Source organism: Sinohyriopsis cumingii, chromosome 11 (genome assembly GCF_028554795.1).
Source record: "Sinohyriopsis cumingii isolate HCF-2022 chromosome 11, ASM2855479v2, whole genome shotgun sequence".
Classification (NCBI taxonomy): Eukaryota; Metazoa; Mollusca; class Bivalvia; order Unionida; family Unionidae; genus Sinohyriopsis; species Sinohyriopsis cumingii.
Genome location: NC_142971.1, coordinates 101568891 through 101595340, shown reverse-complemented (window position 1 = coordinate 101595340; position 26450 = coordinate 101568891). Strand labels below are relative to the sequence as shown.

The 26450-nt window shown below is 36.0% G+C and overlaps 1 protein-coding gene across 7 annotated transcripts in view; it reads right to left on the bottom strand.

Moving 5' to 3' along the window:
- The window catches only part of LOC149789174 (prestin-like), a 223794-nt gene that overhangs the window by 22762 nt on the left and 174582 nt on the right, over positions 1–26450 (bottom strand). For all 7 annotated transcript variants that reach the window (XM_089975301.1, XM_089975304.1, XM_089975302.1 and 4 more), the window contains 5 exons: positions 25470–25565; positions 23352–23458; positions 15520–15589; positions 12876–13043; positions 4432–4620 (listed from right to left, as the gene is read on the bottom strand). In XM_089975301.1, the coding sequence (XP_089831427.1) occupies positions 4432–4620; positions 12876–13043; positions 15520–15589; positions 23352–23458; positions 25470–25565 (630 nt within the window). The remainder of the gene's footprint in view (positions 1–4431; positions 4621–12875; positions 13044–15519; positions 15590–23351; positions 23459–25469; positions 25566–26450) is intronic.

Genomic DNA, 26450 nt, shown 5'->3' with positions numbered 1-26450 from the left:
GACCAGATCCAACTAGACTGATCCTTGCCACCATACACTTATAACTGGACCAGATCCAATTGGACTGATCCTTACCATTGTACACTTTTAACTGGACCAGATCCAACTGGACTGATCCTTGCCATTGTACACTTATAACTGGACCAGATCCAACTGGACTGATCCTTGCCACTGTGCACTTTTAATTGGACCAGATCCAACTGGACTGATCCTTGCCACTGTACACTTTTAATTGCACTGGATCCCATCGGAATGATCCTTGCTATTGTACACTTTTCAGTTAGATAAAAAATAACCTTAAAAAGTATTTGGCAGAGTACAAGATCATAATAACAATGACAGGAACAAGCTAACATTCCAATGATGGATATAAACAAGAAATAAACTTGCATAGCAAATGGAAAATACAAGGAAATAACTGACAGGCATTTAACTGAATAGAATAAATGGGATAACACAAATTAAGAAAAACCCTACAAAATATTCATAATGCTAGATGAACTGAGATATCAAACATAATATGATGACAGTTTAAAAATTATAGAGCTGAGAGGATTATCTGACATCAAACAAAATTATATACTCTACCCAGTTTTTATCTTTTAGGTTTGGATTACCAGTTTCACCAGTGAGTGGTAAATTGATAATTTTTTAACATGGTTTTGGGGTAAATCAATAGAGGAAAATTAGAATGATTAAACTAAAGGCACTAAAAAAAATGCTAGATGAACAGGCTACTCACAAAATATTTACTAGGTGCTTTGTGGTCATTGCAGATGTTCCACTGACAATGACAGCAGCAATTCTTGTGTCAGGAGTGTATTTCTAGGAGACAGTTAATTCTACATAAACACCAGACTAAAACAAAACAAATTACAGTATGTAATTTATAAGGGTCCCTCAAAAGGACTGGTACTCCACAGGCCAAAATGTGTTTCCATGATTCCAAGATAAGACCATTTCTTTCAAGAAATCAAACTATTTCTGATATGCTTCAGTAATAGTAAGATTTTCAAATCATCAACTCTGGCATGTCTGGCACTTTTTCTCTTTATTTCAAATCCATTACCTTCAAAATCCTTGTTATACAAAATATATTTGTCATGATTATTTGATAATATTGCTACTTATTGATCTGGATAATTTGTTTACCAAGGTCTTGATAATCAGAAGATTATCATGTCTTTTATTTACTTGACATATCTTCTGCTTACTTCAGATGAAAGCGATTTTGACAAATCCTTTATTCCATAATAATTATAATTGTATCAGTCTAGTTCTATTGTATCAATACAAGTTGCATATATGTATAATTTTCCCTTCATGCCATTTATACTGTATTTATAAATTTGACCCTGCTATAATATGGTAGTTGGGAACCACAGGATTTAATTCTGAGTGAAAAGAAGTGGAATTTTACTTACCATCCACATACAAATGTCAGTCTATGTCAATATATTAATTACTAGCGGATGGCCAACAATCCAATGAAAGATAAATTATGAGATAATGCCTTGTCTGGTTGATCTCCGCTACCAGAAATGTCGACAACAACAAATAAAGGAGATATCTCACAGCATACAATACTCATGCTAGATGTCAACATAAGCTGATTATGATACAACAAAGCACTGTTAAGATGGTTATGGACAAAGAATTTGTTCATGTAACAATAGATACATTTCAGTACATTTTATATAAAGTTTGCAGCTTCCTTTCATGGGCCCTCTGAATTTCTCCACCCCAAACCAATAGTTATATATACAAGTTTCAACAGCCAACAATGTCACCAACAACAAAAAATTGCCAGATCGTATTTTGCTGCCAATAAGGAAAAAATATCGCAATTTGCGACAATGGCAAAGCCCTGCGCAATCCTAAATAAACTTTTAATACGTTATTTTTCATGTACAAGAAAAATACATATAAAATTTAAGAAGCCATGCCAGAATTGTCTTGTATTACTCATCCACAATCTCTTCCCCAAAATGGTGATAAACTTTTTACATTTTTTTGTACTTTTAAGAACAATTTTTTTTTGTGTGTGTGAAAATACATGTATATGAATTTTCGGCAGACATGCTACAACCATGTTATATCCAAATTTATGTTATAATGGAGCATGCTATAGCGGGGTCACGTGGTATATGTATATGCATATGTGTGTATATATATATATATATATATATATATATATATATATATATATATATATATATATATATATATATATGTCTATCTATCTATCTATATATATATATGTCTATCTATCTATATATATATATGTCTATCTATCTATCTATATATATATATATATATATATATATATATATATATATATATATATATATATATATATATATATATATAAATTTAACCAATATTCATAATACTCAGTGTCATATATCTGTGGACTATCTAGATTATCTCCGTTTGGATTTTTATAACATATTCTATGACATAGAAAACCCAAACAATTTTGTCTTTACTTTGTACATGGATATAGATTTTTATTTTCTATCTGAACAGATAAATCAATGGAAGAATCTTCACTTAGTGGTTGAGATGTATACATAGCACTAGATAATTTATTCTGACAAAAAGCAATGTGTATCACAACTCACTTCCTGACCAAATTATGTACCAAGTATAACTGACTGATTTTGACCATTACTTTCCATTTCATCTTTTTTTATCATGTGTATGGGCAATGTTTTGTGATACCAATATATAAAATGCAATTTTCTTTCTCACCAAGTCTAATCAATAAATCTAGCTGGACTTTTACAAAGCCAAAATATTTATGAAATAAGTAACACAACCTTTAAAAAAACAGACTTGTATTTTCAGATTCATACTGGACCTGTTTTTATGGTCAGTGGCTTTAACTGGTGCTATACATATTGACCTGTGATATAAAATATTATGCATATCAATAAGGTTATGCAATATATGTACATATTTTCATATTATAGTCTCAAGTGTTCCATTAAATCTTCCCACTTGAGATGCTTTCTCCATTAATTCCTAAACCTTTTACATATCTTGTCTCCCTTTGTTGTTTTCAGTTTTCTGGACAAGTGTATTTCAATAAAATATCATTGTCAAAATGTATCTGTATAAACTGTTGTGTTTTCAAATAACTGCATGTCAACAATGTCTGCCTGCTACTGATTATTGACTTAACAAACACAATGTTTCAGATGGGAAATCATTTTTAGTTTCTGTGTGCAGTGTTGGTAAATTTTTCAGGTAAATGCATGTTAGTAAATTAATATTAATTATGTCATATTTATTTTAAACTGTTAACTAAAGCTTTACAGTCATTTAATTCTATCATAAATTAATCAAATTTAATTATTCTTAACTTAAAAACAATAAATAGGCTACTTTTAATATTTCTAATACTTAAAAGTATATATATTGAACATTATTTTTACACAATATTGAAGGCAGAAATGTCTTTTCTTACCTGTAATACTATATCTTTCTTTAGTGTTGCTGAACTGTAGGTTTAGATGATATATTTTTCATCTCTGCTGTTTATTATTTATATTATATCTTCTCTTGTCTTCATGACTGTAGTACTTTGATACAGAATATTAGTAGTCTTTTTTTTTCTTCAAAGTTTCTGAATGTTAATGGAAATTTCAGATACTTCATCTGTATAAAATTGCAAAGTGAAAAGTGAAAGGCGAGGTTCCACTGACCTTGATGTGCTAATACAGCAGTTAGGAAATCACCTTTGATTTTCATAATTACACTAGTTAATTCTTTAAAGCTGTGTTTTTAGTTCCAAAGCAAGAAGTTACCATACAAAAATCCTAATTTTTAAAAGCACTGATACAAAAAGGTTGAAAATGATGGAGATAAAATTGCAAAGAACACCTAATATGGCCGGGTAGCTGGCCAAGACTTTTCCATGGGAATAATTTTGGTAGGGTGATGGCAGCATATGATGTTTCCAATAAAATTCTTGTGGGATTGATGGCCTAGGATTCTGAAAAAACATTTTTATCATGTAGGATATTGGTGTTTGAATACCAGATTAGGGAGACATGAGCCTACAATTCTCCAGTGTCTAAAATTGTTTTTTATTGTGAAATTAATAGAGTCAGGTGCATCATTTTGTTCATTTTGCATTTCCATTTTGTTTGCATTCATTTTGCATTTCCATTTTGTTTGCATTCATTCTGAATTCAGTTTGCATTTATTCTGCATTCCATTTTAATTTCACTGGTAAACTTACCTGTTTCACACTATGGCCAAATTCACCATTTCCAACTCCTCAAAGAAACCTTATCCCTCTCCCCCTCCCCTCCCCAACCATCATCTACCATCTAGCTAAAGAAATATGCACTAGGTCCACTGTTCCTATGCTTTCCTTCTTTATCTGTAGCTGATATTTTGTGTATATGTGTATATACTTACAGATTTAAGGACCTTAACTCCCATGGAATCCACATAACTCCAGGTGGAACAGTCCAGAATGATGGTATGAAAGCTAGTCTTCAGAGATGGGTGAAGGTCTGTTATGCTAGTCTCCACATATTCCATCTCGTCCCCTGTAACCTGTAGCTCGACACTGTCACCAAGGGTTATCACAGTCTGAATAGTGTTCTGTAGCAGACAGACAGGAATGATGATAATAATGTAAAAATGCTGAAAACCAATTTTTTTTCTAGTAAAATAAGTTGCTTCAATTACTGGATTATAATTCCTTAGGAGAAGTACTAATGCCTCACAAATCCAGTTACCTAGGTGGCTGTTTAACTCCGCTGATACAAGGATTGGTACGAAATCACATGAATACTTCATTTATTACTGGAGTGTAAGGCATGCTGTCCATATGGATCTAACTGCAGGGAGGCTGGGATGGTGTATGTATATTATGGTCGGGCAAGTATAACTGATGAACTATTTTAAATAGGTTTTCTCTTCAAACACGTTGCCTGATCTTAACACCTTAGGAGAATAGGTAAGAGATTGAGGGAGATACATCTCCTTACTTCAGAGAGACAATCTCCTGGCCCCTAAGATATTTAAGATATCTTCTATATAATCTTACCATACTCCATTTGTTGAGAAGAGGCCTCAAATGTGGAAAAAATTTCCATCCCACAAATCCTGCATAAGTCGTGAGGTCATGTCCTTAGGAAGCTGTCAAATGACCTTGGAAGATAACCTGTTGTGCCACAGCTATAGGTCCCACCAGATCTGAGTTGAGTCTTTTAGGATGAAAGATATTGAGATAAAAGCTGGAGAAGTGTATTCATATCTCCATCCCACAGGATGGATATTGTCAGTTAGAGAGCAGTTTTGCTCAAATGTAATGTTTGTGGCAATTTCCCTAATTTATGCGAGCTGAGATGTGAAGCAAATTCATTTGGTCTGAGGTTATTTTCTGATATGCAGAATGAATATCACCCTTTATCCAGGACAAAATTGGCTGTGCTGATTCATTGTCTTTTTCTTCTATGAGGGGTAACAAGTGGGTGTGATCTTCCTCAATGGAATGGTTCGGTCCTTCTTAAGTACCACATTAGAACTCGATCTGGGTTCTGTTGATGATCTTGAGAACTAGTGTCAAGAGCAGACAGGAATTTTACTATAAAAGTGTGCTTCCCAATGAACAGGAGCCTGCTCTTGGCAATGAAAGCAGCAACCATCATGAGTAATAGTTCCCCATCTAGTCAGAACTGCAAGTAGTTTGGGTCCTCTGATACAGCATGTATTTCACTGATTCTGCTTGCCATTCCCAAATGCAGTGAGGAAGCAGGTCTTGCATGAGATGTAAACCAATGAGATCAACTCATGATAGCAGTCAAAATGATGTCTTGTTCAGTCTGGTTTAAGTTCCCCTGATTGGTTCTACTTTGAGCAGAGAGACAACATCTCTGGAACTGTGTAATCAAAATTGGATGTAAGACTGGATAGGTCTTTGTTCTGTCCATTATCCTCTCTTCCATGATTATGCAAAATGTCAGTGATCATGCAATGGTAGTATCTGATTGTGACTGGTGCAGACTGGTAGCATTTGATTGTGACTGGTGCAAACTGTTTCTCGTCAAAGAGATAAAGTAGGAAGTTAGCTATTTGAAGTATTGATACCTGCAGTGATATAATGTATTCTTTGGCATACCACTGTGTGAAGGTTTTCCATTTTCCATGTCGCTTGAATGATTTCTCCACCTCTGGTCTATGCATGTGTGTGTGTGCATTTAGGTTTTTTAACATAGCTTTAACAATATTTCAGTCATATCACTATTGTGGCGGTTTATAGTGCTGTCAAGCACTGAGGCGGACATCACGCTACAGATATGTAGTATCATGTCCCACCCAGTCACATTATTCTGACACCAGGCCAACCAGTCCTAACACTAACCTCTAAATGCTAAATGCCAAGCAAGGCAGCTGCTAGTACCATTTTTAGGTCTTTGGTATGATTCGGCTAGGGTTTGAACCCGCAACCTCCTGCATCCAAGGTGGATGCTATAACCAATTAGACCACTGGAGCAGTTCCACCACTGGTTTTGAAAACTGTTAGTTTCAGAGGGCTTATTTAATATGATCCATACATGCAAGTCCAGCAGCTCTGGGTTGGGATGATCATTGTGGTTGCTTGAGTAGATGAGGGTATATCTTGGTTTTCCTGGAGATTTTTGTTGCAAGATTGATGTGGTCATTGATCCATATTTTTTTCCACTGGTTTGGAATAATCAGGATGAGGTGACACTCCAATTCTCTTGCTTTCATTATGACCTTCAGAGTCAGAGGTGTTGGATGGTAAGTGTATGTGTCCAGGCCATTCAAATCTATAAAAAGAACCTCAACTGCCAAGGTTTTTGGATCCAGGACTGACAAGACAAAGGTTGGAAATCTGGTATTTTACCTTGTTGCAAAAAGGTCCACCATTGGTTGATCCCATCAGGTACAAATTTAAGTGAAAACTGACAGATGAAGAAACCATTCTGTTTGTATTAGTAGATTCTTCAAGAATGAATCCACTAATGCATTTGGTCAGCTCAGAATATGATGAACCTGGATTTGTGTTTGCTGTTGAAGATTCTACTTTAGAAAATCCCAACAAGAACCGAAAGACAGGATTTGGTTCCACCTTGCCATCTCAGATCAATCACTACAGTGGAGTTGTCAGACTGAATGAGAACTTACTTCCCATGTAGACCCTCTTGCTGCCAACGTAAATCTTTCCAAATGTTTTTCATCTCAAGAACTTTGATATGTAGATGATGATCCTAAGAGTGCCATATACCACTGGTTTTCTGGAATGATAAATGAGGTCTGCAACCTGGCCATCTATGCCTGTATCTGGTGGAATGAGATGCAGTGTTATCTACCTCCACCTTTCTTAAGATTATCATAGGGCCAAGCTGCAAAGACTGTGTTTTTGGAGGTTGTACTGCAGTGGGTGCCCCATCTTGTGAGCTGGAACCTAATATTTATGCAGATTGTGAGAAGTTGGTCCAATTGGCAAAGTCTCTGCTTCGATCTGGACAACATTATCATTTATAATCGGCACATAAAGAAGCGACCTAGGACTAAGAGGTCTCCTGCCATATTAAGCAAACCCAGCAGGCAAAATAAGTTTTGGGCTGGTAGATCAGCCTGTATAAGTAAGGAAGCCACCATTGTACTGATTTTCAATTCACATTCCTGAGGGAGACATACTCTGTTTACCTGACTGTTGAAGTCCATACCCAGATGAGCAAAATGCTGAGATGGAATGAGGTCAGATTTATCCCTGTTGACAAGGAAACCAAGTTTGAGAAGGATAATAACAAGGAATATCTTATCATATCTTGCTCCAAGATATAACTCACCTGATGTTTTTGTATAATGTAGAAATTTAGTTCATATTGCCACCATGAAGGTAGTTTGGACTCTGGCCAATTTTGTGGTACATCAATCAAGTGGGAGTGCCCTTAACTGGTAAACAGTGTCTTTGTAGGAAATTCTTAGGAACATCCTGGATAATGTGCAAATGGGGACATGAAGATACATATCTATTAAGTCAACAGTGATTGCATAGTTTCCCAACGGAATGGCATTCGGAACCCATCATGTTTTTTCCATCATGAAACTATGTGCACAAATGAACTGATTGAGTGCACTTAGGTCCATGAGGGGGGGTGAGGAGTATCAGGTTTGTAGCTGGGGGAACCTTAGACAAAGTCCCTCAGAAACCATTTGTTGGGTCCATAAGTAGTTGTGACATACCTTGTCCTACTTGGCAGCAAAGAACTGGATGCCCTGTACCTGTACCAGTATCTGTGATAAAGGCAGCATGTAGATGTTTTTTTTTTTACTGAGAGAACCTTTTTGAGTACAGAAACGCTGGTGAAAATTATCATCCTGTCTATCTCCCTCTTGTCCACTTTTGTTTGTTTTTCAATGGTAGTAGATTCAGTAGGACTGCTTCCCTGTCGCACATGTCCTGTTGGCATCTCTGTAATCCTTTTGTTGAGTGCCTTGAAAATCCATCCAGCGTAGCTGAGATTGTGATGGAGGAAAACTGGTCTCCTTGGTAGCATATTTGCATACTTTTGTCAACCTAACCATTAAACAGCAGATTAGATGATAAAGGTTGCAAGTGCAGCTTGGCCCTATGATAGTCTTAAGAAAGGTGGAGGTAGATAGCACTGCATCTCATTCCAACAGTTGCAGGTTCGAGGATGCTATTATGGCATTGGCTATAGTATGTTGGGCAGCTCTGTTTAATATGTGGGTCATTCAGAAAACATGCATGTTCTGTTGGATTCAGGGTGGGAGAAGATACATGGTGTACTGCCTGTTGAAGGATCACTTTAGTACTACATCCAACACAGATGGCCACGACATTGCGTACCTATTGCTGTGTTGTTAAAAGAGTTCCAGTCAAACTGTACAAAGACTGACTTTATCATCTCCAAATTTGTGATATCTTTGTCAACTGCTGGGATATCCAAATGGAAACTGGTATGTGGGACTTACAGATCCACCAACTAGAGTTTGAGGGAACTACATCTTTGTGAGAAAGTGTCCACTGATGTTTAGGTCTTGTAATAGATGATATAAGCAGCCCAAAATATCTGTAACTCTGCCAGACCATGGAATTAATTTGAAAGTAGATTCTTCCTTTTAAGTCAACAATCAAATGACGAACTTTAGACCAGGCAGTTGCTGCAGTGGAAGGAGGAGGATACAACACCGGTGGCAGTAGGCGGTAAATTTCTTCAGCCCAAGCCTGTAAGGATGAGTTATCAAGCATCAAGTAATATCTAATAATGATGAGGGGACTTGCAAGCATCTTTGGATAAAGGTACTGAAGTCAACTTCTCTTGTACTACATGAGAAGAAGCTGGAGAAGAATGCTGAGGAAGGTTACTCGCAGAAATGACCTGAATTAGTTATATATCATCCAAGTTGTTACTACATACAGGCTCCATTTGATGACAAGGGGCTTAGAGCACTGTGAAATGATATCTCTTGGATATTGAGATACTAAGCTGTGCATTATACACAGGGAGTATCTAGTGGCACTATGCAGGTTAGACTGATTTATAAGAGAACCGGTATAACCTGGTTCATGAAACTGGACAAAGTTCTTTCTTCTGGTGGATGATATTGTATGATCGATTGGTGTCATGACCCTTTATGATTTGAGGTGTATATATATGATTATGATGGAACATGGCCATCTTGGTTGGTATGATGTTGTCCAGTTCATGAGATTGGAACAGGGTATGGGATATTGATCCATGTAGCCAGTCCATAATTCTTATATGCAAGATTGTAAATGAGACTGCTTTAGGAACTTCAGAGTGTATGTGCAGAGCTACAAAATACCTGTAAAAGGGCACATGTGGAAGGTCGTAGAGGTAGAGTATTGGAGTGTTGCTATTAATACTAAGTGGGCATCAAAATGTAAATTCTAATAAAAGCTACCTGTAGGAAGGGAAAATTTACTGCCTATACAAGCAAAATTACCTCATTGACACTTCTAGTACCAGTGAAGGTGATGCTATGACTAAGCTACACATAGAAAACTACCTTTATGTATCCAATCATGGTGGAAACTATACAGCACTATAATTAATTTTTCTATAGTACATACCATATAAGCACATAAAATTGCATGAAATGTCATTACTGCTAGCGGTACTTACAAAGTGGATACTATAATATCAATTGTAATACAATGGTACCTGTAGGAATGACAAATGACAGCCTTTACAGGTAAAACCAGCAAAGCATCATATATATATATAACTACAATGTGTATGCTAAGACTAGATTAATATAGAAAACTTGCCTGTATGTATCCAAATGCAGTGGAAATTATATAGCAATACATATGAGTTTCTATATCACACACCAGACCTGCACCTACTTAAATACAGCTATAGCATTGTGAGGGGATGCAATCACAATCAGTGCAGGTACATACCAAGGGCACCTCAACATATAATAATGGTAAAGTGATGACACTGAAAAGCCAGAAACTTTGTCCTCAAATAATGAAAAAAATCCCAGAAAAGTTGGGAATTTATAGGAGTATACTTACCTTTGAAGATAACACTGCTCCAACTTGCTTTAAGGTATAAAACTTCCAGTATGCTTGTATATGGATTGCGAGGACTCTCTGTCTGTAGAGAGCAAACTAATCGGCACAAACAGAAGTAGCAATTTAAGTATTCATGGAATTTGGTACCAATCCTGAATCAAGGGGAGATCACTCTAATTGCTACCTAGGTAAGCAGATAACTTTTAGTTAAAATGTTTTAGCATAGGTTAGCTGCATTTGTGAGGCAGTAGTAGTACTTCTAAGGTATTACAATCAGGTAATGTATTTAACTCTTTTCCTGCTTTCCTGTCACGTACTTTAGACCTCAGTGATGGATAGATCCGCTCTGTATGTTCATGTTACAAATGATCTAATTTGACAAAAATGGGCAGAAGAGAACATCTGTCCAGTCTAAATATAATCTATAAATAATGGTTCTTATCGTGAAAGATGAAATATATTAAATATTGTCATATACTAAATATGGGGATTTCCTGATTTTTTTAAACATGTGATAGTTATTACATGACATTTTTACAATGGAAATAGTGGCTTTTTTTAGCAATTCAAATTTTTTTTATATAGGTTTTTCAAAGGACAAAATTGGTGATATTGATTTAATAAGCAGTGGCATCTAATTATCATCTTTGTCATGTCTGTCAGAAATCGAGACAGAATCAGATGATACATGATAGTGAAGCGTGGATAAGAGAGCCATGTACTCTGCAGGGCACCGAGTTCATTGAAAGCATTGGTCCGAGCTTTGTTCTGGATGTGAGGGAGAAAATATTTCTTATATAAATATTTTCCCATGGTATTAAATCAAAGAACTGTGGCTGAAACTAACAGCTATGAAGTAAAATGGACAAAAGAGAAGCATGATGATGAAGTTTGAAAAAAAAGATGCAGCATGAGGTGTCCATAATATGTAAGCAGTGTGATGTCTGTCTTTCTGTAAAACAAAACTGCTTTTACAAATATTACCAGCAGCATATTAAGAACTAACAGAACATAATGACTATTTAAACATTTGTAAATAATTAGGTATACAGATCTGACATATAACTATAAAATAATGGCAAATTATAGTGTTACAAATAGTGTCTTATATGTCTAATTCATATAATTTTATCATCAATCTTGTTGAGGTCAGTGTGATAAAAGAATCACACAGACAAAAGGTAGTTATAGCTTGTATATATGCATTGTTGTAGTAAATAAAACAATTATAATGAAAATAAATAAAAATATTGGTCCATATCCACAAATAATGAACTAAAAGTTATCTTTTTGCAGCATCCGCATCAGGCTTTGGTGGTCAGCCCACAAATCAGCTACAGTAGTGACCCCAGCAGTCAGGCAGAGCAGTGAGCCACTACAGTAGCACTAGCAATTAAAGAATTAAAGAAGAATATAGAAACTGTAGCCAGCACAACACTTTTGCAATGTTGGTCTGGAAACTAAACTTGCAAGATATGAAAGAAGAGGTGTTTAATTCACTACAATGATTCAGTTATAATCAAAATATTGTCATACAAATGCTGATTTTGCACTATTCCTGAAAATGCAATAATCCTAATGCTGTGAAATCATTATTTTTCAATGATTTCATACAAAAGTCAAATTTTTAGACCAATAGGTTTTGCCAGGATCCTCTGCAACTTGATCCATTCTCTATATTGCTAAATATGCATGAAATGATTTAATTCTTACAAATATTTTGAACTTTTGAATCACCCTTCTATATTTCATTTCAAATACTATAATATCCATTTTCACTCAAGTGAATGGCTTGGATATGAAAATCTTGTGACATCTTAGTCCAGGTGATTTGATCAGTCCAGTGTTTTAATTTCTGGAATAATTAATCGGTATGTGATTTTAGGATTGAGTTGTTGCACACACTAAGCACATTTCGCAAATTTTGGGTGTTCCTCCTTCCTGAATTTAGACTCATCCAGCATCCCAGCATGTATTTGGATGAAGCTAGTGATAATCAACAAAAAGTATTTTGGGTTCCAAATTCATGGGATTAATATCAGCAAAACCATTCATCTAAAGTGGCAGATCACTGCCATCTCACCTCAGTCTGTGTGGGTTAGAGTCTTGGATTCAGCCAATGTGGGTATGTGAGAAAGCTTGCCAGTAGCTTCTTGTGGGTCGGTGGTTCTTTCTTGGGTTTTCCTGGGTTCTTCCTGCACCATTTATACTGGCTGCCATGCATGCATCTTGTACTGAAAAAAGATGTTAAACTTTACAACAACAACACCTGAAGTGGAAATAGTGTGAAAAAATCAGTGTCAAAGCTAACCTGTTTCTTGTCCTTTCTTCTTTGTTTATCAAGAGCTCTCTTTCTTTTGATCTTCAATTCTTTTGGGTTCACTGTTACTTTGTACAAATTTGTTTTAAAATGTTCTGTGTTGACAAAAATTAAAGAATGTTCAAATCGGAAGATTTTAATTCCCTCAATTTCTTTTGCCTGAAATAAGAAAAAAATCCTTCAAGAAGTGTAATGAAAAACAACCCTATTTTTTAAAATGAGTATATACAATAGATTTTATTGTGATATTAATAATTATTTACTAGATATCACTGAGAAACAAAATATTTCATCTAACTATTGGGCGCAATGATTTCCCTTAGGTTTTGCTTGACTGAACACACAAGCCATCAACTTTTTAGAATGTCATTTGTGTAGTTGGCACTTTTTATATGATTTAACTGTTTTCCAATTTTCTAGTCTTATAGTCATGTTGAATAGAATCCACATTTCAAGAAATGTTCTGCTTCTGCAGTCCAAAACAATACAAGCAGAATCTTTACAGCACACTCAACCCATCGCCTTATGGACATTAATCATTTGGTTTAACACATTAACCCCTGGTGACGACTTAACAGGGCAGGAGGTAGTAGCCTACTGCCGAGCTCTGTAGCATCAAGGTCATGCAAGATACACTAAAGTGGGTGGTATTATAGAAAGGTAGACAGATTTAGCTCTACAATGGTACCAAATAATCTGGAATATCTAGTTGCACTACAAAATACAGATAAAAAAACCTCATTTTTTGGACCCGACTTTTTTCTACCCAAAATTTGCCCGTGGTCAGAATCCGATTTTGTGTCTGGATTTTAGACTTTCTGGTCTCAGATCTAAGGCAAACTGGTATGAACTACAAACAGACAGATGAGCCTTTGCAAAAAGTAGGATAAGATGGGCATTTGGAATAAAGAGTGGTCTCCATACAAAAATAATGGCTCTGTTTAGCAAAAAAAAAAAAAGAAAAAAGAAAAAAGAAAAAAAACCTCCAACATTTACCCTTCTGCTCATGTACGAGTCAAATAGAGATGTTTCTAACACAACTAGGCAGTATGTTATTGAAAGATGACCGGGGATTTGGTGTTTCCGAGTCTATTCAAAAATAGCTTTCAAAATGTGTTTCCTACTCGATTTTCAGGCGAAAATGACAAAAAGCTCCAGGGGTTAATGTGTTAACAGGACTAGCACTATGGCATTTGTGTTTATGCAAATTAATTAAATGATTATTTACAGGACTTACAATTATTTTTAAATTCTGAAAATGCTGATGATATTAGAGACAAGATAGTAGATTAATTTTCTCAAATTAGCAACAGTAACTTATATATATATTTTAAAGAAATAGATATTTTATACTTGAACTCGGACAATCTTTGCCAACCCTTACACATAAACTACATTTATTTAACATTTATAATTTGAGGGAGAGGTTGAAAGTGAGTGTGAGTCTGATCAGATATATTATAATCATTTATATGTTTTCAATTCAACTTCTAGACAACTCATTAGTGAGATATCAGATGTTTAGTTTATTGTAGGAAACACAGATCTGTGTACCAGAAACAATCAAACCAGTTATAGAAATATGATATCAGGATGTCTCCTGTGAAGTCCGCTAGGCTGATATATATACAGAGACAGAAATGGTTAGAGGGAGCTTTTGAATTTGAATTTGGTACAGTGAAAAGGAACCATTAAAGAAATATGTAGCCTAGACATTTGTTTTTTTGCTCTACCAGCTAATTCCCCAATGTAGTTGCCACCTACCCTACACAGCTACAACATTTGTGCAAGCAGTGGTATCTTTCTATATTTTTTCCATCATCTGAATGTAGAATTTTGCAAAAAAGAAAATTATCAGGGCTTTCAAAATAACTGCAATCACTGTGCAAAATCATCAGGATGATTAAAAAAAAGAACTGTATTTGCCATTTTAAATTCTCAATATAGTGGCGACACTGTTACTGAAGCACTTCAAAAGAAAAAAGGATGATGTAAATCTCTAACAAGTTCTGACTGTTATAATAAAGTGTTCATAAAGTGATATATTTGTTATGTTTCATCAACTGAAAAATATCTTATCATTTACAACATCTGAAAAATCATTTGAAAAAGACATCAAGCATTGCAGTATTTTTGCCAAGTTACTGAACAAGTCACAAAATTTCTGGAATAGGCAGTGGAAATGAACAATTTTCATATATAATAATTAAGAATTTTTTAAGAAAATAATTGCTGGAAAAAAATTATTAGAAAAGCAAACTATTCCACCAGCCAGCTTTTGATGAGACAAGCAGGTTTTTGCATAGAAAATAGATGATAACAAAGTGACAGTCATACCCAAAATTACTAGCAGAAAAGGCATCAATTCAAAGGAGGTGCTCAAATGAGTTTTCTTCATCTGCTTTTTTCTCACCAAATCAACAAGTTTTAGATTGCAAAAAGAACTGAATGGTGCTGTTAAGAGTATTTTTATTATTATTATTATTATTATTATTATTAATGTAGTCATGTTTATTTTCAGACAACTGGGAGGCTGTCCCAGCTTTACACATACAGCTTCACTTTAAGAGTAAAATCCTTCTATCTTAATTACGACTGTATTCAAGTTAAATTAATAATATACATCTTCACCTACCTCTCTGTACACAGAAATATCTCTATAGATATCTGTATCAGGTATCTGACCCACCAGGCAGACATAGGGCCTAAAGAAAAAAGAAGCAAAGAGCTGAGGGTATAGTTTGGCCAGTGTTAAACTAAACTTTATTTATTATGTTCAGTTTTATCTGTAAGTTTTTGGACCTTAAAACTGTTTCATACACCACCAATCCACAAGAGTCACTCAAAGGGAGTGACACTCTACTAGCCCAAAAGAATTTCCAGTAATTCATGGAAAGACCATTTTTTCTTTTTAACTACTAAGTGCTGAAACCATCTCTGATATACAACAGTAATAACAAGATTTACAAAATTAGCTGCCGTAGTGGACATACTGGATATCAGATTGGTACCATTTTCATTCAAGATCAAGCTGACATCATAAAAGTTCTTGTGGTGAAAACCTCATGTTAATGTGACTTTCAGCTTAGGAGTACTGATAAGATTTTCAAGATGGTTGCTGTGTTCACCACGTTAGCTGTCAGAATAGCATGGTTTTCATTAGGAACAACTATATACCATAAAATGTCTTTTGGTGAAAACACCATGTCGCTATGACCTTCCATTCAGGAGGAGGAGTTATAACAATTCTCAAGATGGTTGTTCCGGTGGCCATATTGGATGTCCAAGTGGAACAATTTTCATTTAGGACCAAATAGACATCAAAAGACTTTTGGTGAAAACCCCATGTCAATGTGAATTTCTGTGCAGAAGGAGTAGCAATAAAAAGATTTTAAAGGTGGTAGCCACACTGGATGTCTGAGCAGAACCATTTAGGACCAACTTGACTTCATGATGTCTGCCTTGGTGACCATACTGGATGTCAGATTGGCAGCACTTTATTTAGGACTAACCAGACATAATATAAATTCTTTTAGTGAAAACCCAATTTTGATACGACCATTCATTCAGGAGAAGTAGTGACAAGATTTTCAAAATGGCTGCTTTGGTGGCCATATTGGATGTCCAAGTGGAACCATTAAGGACCAACAAGATTTCGCAAAAAAGATTTTCAAGATGGCTGCCATGGTGGTTATACTAGACATTGGATTGGCATTATTTTCATTCAGGACATCAAAAGAAGTCTTTAAGTGAAAATCCATGTTAATATGGCCATCTATTCACATGGAGTCATGATAAGATTTTTAAGACGACTGTTGTAGTGGCCATATAGATTGTCTGAACAGCACCATGAATCTTTTGGACCATTCGGACCTTGGGATGAATGTGTATATCTGGTTTCATGGCAATCATCCAAGTAGTTTAGGTTGAGTAGCAAACCCAAATTTGTGTTAACGGATAGATGGTCATCAAAAGACAGACTTTAGATGACTGTTAATGGATATATGGTCATCAGAAGACAGACTTTAGATGACTGTTAATGGATAGATGGTCATCAGAAGACAGTCTTTAGATGACTGTTAATAGATATACAGTAATACCTCGAACATTCGCGAGGTTAGGTTCCAGAACCAGTCGCGGATCAGGAGGAATCACGAATGTTTGGTACGAGTCACTAAAAATGCCAATAAATGCTTATTTCTAGGTTTTAAACCCTAAATATGACCCAAATCATGCTCCCAAAGCACTTTAATTTCATTTAAAAGTTAGCTTAATACATTACCCTTAAAAAGAGAAATAAATGGTTGACGTAAAAATAGAGTACAGTATCGCCTAATGGGTATTTGCCACACTAGCGCATTTACAGTACGGTACATGTATACTAATATTATGCCTATACTAATTCATTGGCTGCCGTTTTCTTTTGCACTCACAGTAAGGTAAAACCAAGTAACGAATGGGACTGTAAACTTAATGACTGACGTTTTCTTTGTCATTGTCAGGAAGGTAAACTAGGTAAACTTCATATGTCACAGAAGTCATATAACGAAGGTACAATTCAATAAAATAAAGAAAACATGTACGTAGAGGGTACCAATGAAAATTTCGTGAATCCGTGAATTCGCGAATCCAGAAGCGCGAATGCACGAGGTATTACTGTATGGTCATCAGAAGTCAGACTTTAGATGACTGTTAATGGATAGATGGTCATCAGAAGACAGACTTTATATGACAGAAGATGTAGAACTAACAAGAAATTTATCACCAAGATCAGACTGAGTCAGCCATACTGGGAACTTATGCACCAAGCTTTTATTCTCACCATCACACCAACAGGGCATAGCGACCAAGAGTGCTCTCTATGATACAGCAAACATAATCAAAATAGCCTTGGCCAAACAATGGGAGGAAAAGTATTATAAAAAAACCACACATTAACACAAGGTAATCAATGCAGAATGTGTGAAGATGTGAAATAATGAAATCATACTAAACAATGCTTGCATGTTCAGGCTGACTTATTTATATAACTACTGATGCCCTGCCCCCATTCATATATCAATCCCCAATGCGTGTGACAAAATGTTATTGTTGTTGTTGTTGTAGGGTTTAATGCCATTTGTAAGGACAAGATAGGCTATACATGGCAGCCAGTATAAATGGTGGAGGAACGGGAAAACTCCCGAAAAGAACCACTGACCCACATGAAAAGCTAATTTGGAAAACCATATATTCCAGGCAAGGTGGAATATAGAGATGTAAAACAAACAAAATAAAAAAAATAAGGCACCATGAATCAAATTACAACATCTTTCAAAATCAATCACAATCCTTTGCAGATACTTGGAGGCAGGGGGTGGGTGGGGAAACACTTGCAAAGAGACAGGTAAACAGATAAGAATAAGGGCCTTTACAGTTTTGAAGATGCTTCGGATCGAAGTCTTTGAGTTATATTTTTTACAATAGAAACTTTAATCCAGATTTCTTACTTTACTGTGACAACAAACTGATTTAGGATGTCATTCTCAAAGCATTCTGTCATCTACCTGGTTTTAAGTGCATGTTATCAATTATCCATGTCAAACAAAGAAACAGTATTATACAATATCACAATTTAAAACTTGACAGGAATGTGTATTTATCATAAAATTCATGGTAGGATTATTTTATTTAATTAATATTGCTTTCTCACCAAGAACAGATGATGATGATAAAGATGATGAATGGCAGAACGCTTATAATGGTGGGTGGTCCTGCAAAGCTTTGTCTAAATGGTGTAATACACCATATAACTCATATAAGCATTATGCTACATTACATTGAAGGCTTTAGTGTCAAAGAATCTATGCTAAATGTAGGTGTTAATGCAGATTACTGGAGCATGAAATATAGGTCACAGTGATCAACTACTTCCTAAAAGTTTTACTACTCCTAATGATGCATCTACATACCAAGCAATAGTACCTGAGAAACAAATTTTTTCTATTAAAATATGTTTCTTCGATAATACTTGTCCAATCATAATACCTTATGAGACCTACTACTACCTCACAAATCCAGCCCTCATAACAGTTAAGTTAAAAAAGTAACAAAGGTAAAAGCTATCTGCCCACATAGGTGGCAGTTAAGGTGATCTCACCTAGATACTGGGATTGGCACCAAATCCCATGAAATCATCAGTTACTACTGGAGCAGAGGGCGCACTCTCTATATGGATGTAACTGTGGGGAGGCTTGGAGGGTGTATGTGTATTATATTGGGTAAGATTACTGAAGGAACATTTTACTAGAAAAAAATTGGTTTCTTCATCAAATATCTTACCCAATCATAATACCTTAGAAGAATTGGTAAGAGGTGGAGGGAAATATAACCCCTTACCCTGAAGAGACCGGAATTATTACCAATATCTGATTACCCATGAATGGTAGCCTGTTAATGGAAATGAAAGTTGGGGGCTTTGTCAGTAATACTGATCCATTTTGCTGGAGCCACATGTAGATATGTCCAACAATAGGAAAAGTATCATTCTGCCTGTCATTTGCCAATGCAGTGATGATAGGTGAACTAAATGAATCCTTGAGAGCAATTCAAATAGTGTCTTGTTCAACCAGGTTTATACTCAAGATAAATTCCGCTTGGGAAAGCATCCAGCGTCCTTAAGACTGGTGAAATCCAAAATGAACAGAAGACTAAATAGATCTTTGGTTTGTCTAATATTTTCTCTTCCATGACAATGCAGTATGCTGGTATCATGAAATGATATGTTTTTAATTGTGACTGGTGCTAACTGTTTTTCATCCATGAGCCAGAGGAAGTTAACTATTAAGGCATGGATGCCTGCAGTGGTATACAGTTTTCTTGTGTGCACCACTGAGAATATATGCCATTCATTCTGTATGCCTCTGAGGTGAATGGCAATCTCACTTAACTCATTAACACCTGTTGACACTATAACTTGTCACACTTTACCTCTTTCATACCCTGAGTGCCATGATAACCTGGCTCAGTTTACCTAGCTTGTATCCTGGGTGCCAAGTCTGAGAGACAGTATTAGTCTAGGCCTGTATCCTGCATGAGGAGAATAATCAGCATAAACCACTGGTTGATTTCAAGACAAACAAATAAAATTTTAGTTTAAATATAGTGAAGATTGCTGAACAAAGGAAAAAAAAATTGACTCTGATAGTGGCAGAAATAGAGGAAATATTTAGATTTGAAAATAATGAAAATCAGCCATTCGGAGTACACTTTAACTTAACTGACTCTGACATAGTATTCACATGAGGTTAAGTTTTATTTGTGTTAGTTTGTTTTTACAGTACTTTGAGTCCACCAATATATTAGCCAGCATAGGATATGTTGAATTTGGATAAGGATTTATCATTGAGGACACCAATTTAGAAAATCCCAAAACAAGAATACAAAGGTCTGGGGACTTGGTCCGCTTTGCTGTTTGAGAAAAGTCACCACAGAGTTGTTGTCCAACAGAATGAAAACTCCATTCCCATGTAGGTTTTCCAGCCACCAATGAAAGCTTTCAAAACAATCTTCATCTCGAGGATGCTATGTCAATAATAAGATTGATGGAGGCCACACTCCTATGGCATTACAAAACAGGAGACTTGCTACCCCAGTCCTTTGTGTTTGCATCCATACCAATCATTATTGGCAGAGGTTGTGCATGCAGAGGTATCCTGATGCGAGTCCAGAGTGGTTTTCCTGTCTTCAAGATGCAACCTCACTGTGCAGATTGTTCAGGTAGGTCAAATGGTCAAGGTTTGGCCTCCATTTAATCCACATAATCACCATGATGGTCACCCAAGAAAGCATCCTAGGACTAAGATATCTGTTGTGGCATTGTACAAAATCCAGTAGGCAAAGGAATTCTCCAGCAGATGGATTACTTCACACAGGCAAGAAATCTACCACTGCATTCATTCAATTCTCATTTCTGGGGTTAATATACTTTTTTTTACTTGAATAATGATTTGAGACCTAGCCAAGCAAATGCTTAAAGGGTATGAGGTCAAAAGATGTTCTTGCTGACAATGAGACTGAGAAAGAGAAGGAGGGTAACATGTGAAATCATGTCTTTCTCCAAAATATCGGTAGCTTGCTGTTTTGTAGCCTTTTCTTTTTGTAGGCAGGACTTGTGAATGGATTTGTGAAGTCACGCTTCTTTCAAGTCCACAGTGATTGCATAGCTTCCCCAATGGACAGTGCTTAGAACCTATTGTTGCATTGCATTCCATTGTGAACCCAAGAGACTAAAAGAGTTGACTAAAGGTGCTTAGATTGATGAACGTGATATATGTGATGCATCTGAAGCTGAGGGACTCTGGGCAAAGCTTAGTAGGTGCAAAGAACGTGAGCCTGATTCCCCCATGAACAACTTGTCAGGTGTCCACATATTGTCATGGTAAATGTTCACCATGCGACAATGAAAGATTGGGACCTTCCTCCTAATGGGATCTGTGATAAGGGGAGCATGAATGTATGTCAGTGAGATAGGTAGGGTCTCGTGGAAACACTGGCAAAAAATGACTGCCATCCCTTCAATTCTTTCTCTGTTGTTTGGGAGAACTGTGGTTTTCAACAGTTGTAAATTCTACAGGACTGCTTCTCAGTGGTCTGTGCTTTAGGGACATCCCTGCAAACTTTGTTGGTTGTCTTGCAAATCCCTCTCCTGTAGCTGAGACTGTACAGGGTGGAAAGAATTTATTCTTGGTGGCATTTTGCAAATTCCATCAACCTGATCATTAAAGAGGAGATAAGATGATCATTAAGGTTGTGAGAATAGTTGGCTTATGATGGTCTATAAGTAATGTGGAGGAAGAGAGTACTACATCTTGTTCCACCTGTCATAAGTTCATAGCTGCTGTTATGGTCTGGGCCATAGTATGTTGGGCCTCTATGTTAACATAGTGGTCCATACAATAACATGCTCCCATGCATGTCCGTTGAGATTCAGTATGGGAGAAGCTAAGCTTTATTCTGCCCACTGCATGATTTTCATAGATATTAGATGCCATGTTGATTCTATGGTCATGAAGATACAAAACAACTGATTACTATCCAAACAGAAAATTGAAGGAAGGCATCTGTGAGGGACTTGTAATTGATGATGTCAGCTGCCCCAAAGTATCAGTAACTTTGTCTGAATGTGGAAGAAAATTAAAGTAGATACTTCCGTAGAGAATGAGCACCTTATGTTGGACTGTAGACCCAGCAGGTATTGTAGAGGAAAGAGGACAGAACTCTAAAAGAAGTGGGCAGAGAGCTTCTTTGGTCCAAGCATGCAGTGTGGAGTTTCACTTATTACAGTAAGATCTAATAATGATGATAGGACTTCGAGGGCCTAGTTTTCATTGTTTTTTGGATTGAGATAATGAATGGTGGACATATGCAGCAGTGTCTAAATAGAGGCTTCCTTTGGGTGGCAGAGGCATGGCACTGAATGAAGAGACATCTCTTGGAAATAGAGGCACCAAGATAGACATTGTACACCAGAAGTTGTCAAGAGGTACTATGTAAACTGATCCAACAGAGTACCAATATAAACTGGACATAATCCACAGGAAGTGCATGGCTGAACTATGCAGGTTAGTCAGTTGAAAAACTTGGTTCTTGGTCACTGAGGTCTAAATTATGCATTATATGCAGAAGTGCCTGGTAGAACCATGTAAGTAGCTGAACTGGGCAAGTTTGTTTTTCTGGTGGCTGATACTGTATGATTGAATGTAGTCATGGCTAATGTCAATCAGAGTTACATAGCTGAGTCTGGTCATGAAGGAACATAGCCATCTTGGATGGTATGACACTGACCAGTTCTTGAGAATAAGATGGAGTACAGGATGGTGATCCACACAGCTGGCCTGTAATTCTGATATGCGAGAACGTAACTAGGTTGTTGTTGCTCTCCATCTTTCTCCCCTGTAAATGATATGGTCTCAACCTCTGCGTGCAGAGTTAATCACTGTGATCACTATGATAAATACATATAATAGGGCATATGTGGCCTGTACAAGTGGATAATTAGAGCATCACAGTTAATATTTATAATGTGGACAGACAATAAAATAATCAATTCTATAACAAGTATCCTGCATGAATGCCAATTTGACTGCCTATACTGGTAAAATCAATGAATCATCACTTATAATTAAATGCATGAAGTAGAAGCCAAATAAACAATTTTCAAGTAACAAGTTACCAGAAGGAAGGCCAATATTGTAGCATCTTTTTCAGCTCAGGAGGGCTGGACTTGCAAGGTAGTTGGTATAATCTTAATGCATTATGGTCAGGTAACATATTTCGAGAAGAAATACTGGCATCTGCTTCTCAAACAAAATTAGATGGATATAAAGATTACACAAAAACTGTAAGGAACAAACATGGGGATTTATATAAAATATAGGTACGTCTAGGAGTGTCACAATCAGAGATCAATCTTGATCTAAGACTTACCTTTGGCTTCGACATATGATGGTCAACAATGCAAAGATGACCCCAACAGCCAGTCCCATGTCTACATCAAGTAACACAGTCCCTAAAAATGCTACTATCCACACACACTGAAAGGTCAAAACAAGTTTGGATTTACCATAATCATCAAATGTATACACCTTAATAATTTACAAACTTTAAAAACTTTCATCATCCAAAGTACCATAAAAATGAAAATATCTTCTGAAATAATCCAGCCTGCCAGCTTGATATGCAATTTTATTTATCATAAGCCATTTCCTAACATCATAATTTATAAGCCAACTGAAAAACAGTTGCTGTTTTCCATTTGAGGCCATGTAGCATAAGATAGTGACAAATCTACTTAGCATAAGTTGAATTTGCCTGCTTGGTACCACCAGATGTGTAACTGTTGATTTGACTCATGATCTTTAATTAACAACAGTGACCTGGATCTTTTCACACATTATGTGAAGGCACATATTGGTTTACATCATTCACATTTGGATGCATGTTACTCATGAATGATTAAGCACACTGTACAGCTCCAAGACAGTAATAAAAATACAACTACTCAGATCTACTCCTGGAATCAAAACCCAATATGTAAGAATAATACAAGGCCCAAGTAGGAATGTGATAACATATCTGGTTGACATCTGCCTAGTTGCTAAATGCTGATGCAGTTGGCCAAGAAATGTAGGTCAGTTGGATGCTTCTGGCATAAGTTTTTTCCAATGCTGTTGATTGCACAAGTTATGAAAACAATTAGTCCAAAGTTTCTTTTTTTTCTTATTTTTTGCATCTTCATTGTCATTTGAAGGAACTGAAGGTTTGTTTGTTCAATATTAAAGGCCTTTAAGCCAGGATGATTTCTATCAAAGCTGGCTAAATTCTTTTAAGAGATTTAAAACAAAATAAAGCTGTAAAACTGTTGTGTTTCTTTTAGTAACAGTAATCATATTTGATGGTGAACAAACATCAGTTATCAAAAACTATAATGAGGAATTGTAATATTAAATGGAGTGGCCGAGTGGTCTAAAGCGCTCTTCGTTACGGATCACTGCCATCTCACCTCTGTCTGCGGCGGTTCGAGTCTAAGATTCAGCCAATGTGGGTATGTGAGAAAGCTTGCCAGTAGCTTCTCGAGGGTCGGTGGTTCTTTCCGGGGTTTTCCCGGGTTCTTCCTCCACCATTAATACTGGCCGCCATGTATAGCCTATCGTGTGCTGAAAAATGGCGTTAAACCCCACAACAACAACAACAACAACAACAATATTAAATGGTGATCACATCTGATGGCAGATCAGCACCATCTGTATAAAGTCGAAAACCCTGCATACCAGGGTGCTTTCTGTCATATTTTGTCAAAATCTGTTAAGCATGTTTTTTTAAAATAAAAGTTTAATGTTTTCTTTCTATTTTTAGTACAAATTACTTCCATTTATTCTCTGTCCACGTAAGGTCAAGTCTTGGGCTCAGCCAATGTGGGTATGTGAGAAAGCTGGCAGTAACTTCCCATAGATTGGTGGTTCTTACTTGGATTTTCCCTGGTTCTTCCTTCACCAGTTATACTGGCTGCCATGTATAGCCTATCATACACTAAGAAATGGCATTAAACCCAATACAACAACAACTATATTTTTTAGTAACACTGGCTATATTTGAAGGTGGTTTGATTTCATTCGAAAACATTTAATGCCAGAATGCTTTCTGTCCAATTTGGTCAAATAATTTTCCTCAGTTCTTGAGAAGTAGTTTAAAGGTCAGGAAGAATATCTGAGGGCAGAATGGCATCATTTTGTACTAAAAGATCTTCATGATGCATTGCTCTTTGCCATATTTGATTGAAACTAGTCCCGTGCTATGTGAGCAGTAGTTCAAAATAGCAAGAGTTGACAGATGATGCATGCCAGACACAGGGCTTATATCATAATCCAACATGGATTTATACATAGGTGATCTCAAAATTCATGACAATTTTCAAATTTCATTGAGAACTAAATAACTATAAGGTGGTAGAAAAATACAAAGTGTACTGCAATATTACTTGTGAAATAAAACTGTCAAAGATTGTATTTCTCAATTTGGCATATTTCAGGGTAAAGAGAAACTTACAAAATCAATCTTGGCCACTTTCCACAGAGTGAGAAGGTCAAATACTTGAAGGAACATTCCTCTCAGGGCAATAATGATAATAGCTGCCAAAACACACTGAAAAAGAGGATGTACATATATGAAGTTGTCCATCAATAAATCAGCAAACAAAAGTAACAACAGTTGATGAGACCAATTTATTAAATGTAAACAATTTCATGATTTGTTGTATTTCTTTTAACACAGATTATTGGCCTTCACAAGAATGCAATCAGGATCAAAACTTTACATCTAAATATGGGTCATAACAAGAATGCATCATCAAAAATTGATACCTAAGTATGGGTCAAGACAAAAAGGCAATCATCATCAAAAACTGATACCTAAATATGGGTCATGAAAAAATGCAATCAACATCTAAAACTCATTCCTAAGTATGGGTTATGAAAAGAAGGCAATCATCATTAAAAATTGACACCTAAGAATGGGTCATCACAACAACGCAATCATCATCAAAAATTGTCACCTAAGTATGGATCATCACAAGAATGCAAATTATCATTGAAAAATTGATACCTTAGTATGGGTCATGACAACAAGGCAATCATCATTAAAAATTGACATCTAAATATGGGTCATAACAAGAATGCATCATCAAAAATTGATACCTAAGCATGGGTCATGACAAGAAGACAATCATCATCAAAAATTGATACCTACTTATGGGTCATGACAACAAGGCAATCATCATCAAAAATTGATACCTAAGTATGGGTCATGACAACAAGGCAATCATCATCAAACATTGATACCTTAGTATGGGTCATGACAACAAGGCAATCATCATCAAAAATTGATACCTAAGTATGGGTCATGACAAGAATTCAATCATCATTACAAATTGATATCTAAGTATGGGTCATGACAAGAATGCAATCATTATCAAAAATTGATACCTAAGTATGGGTCATCACAATAATGCAACCATCATCAAAAATTGAC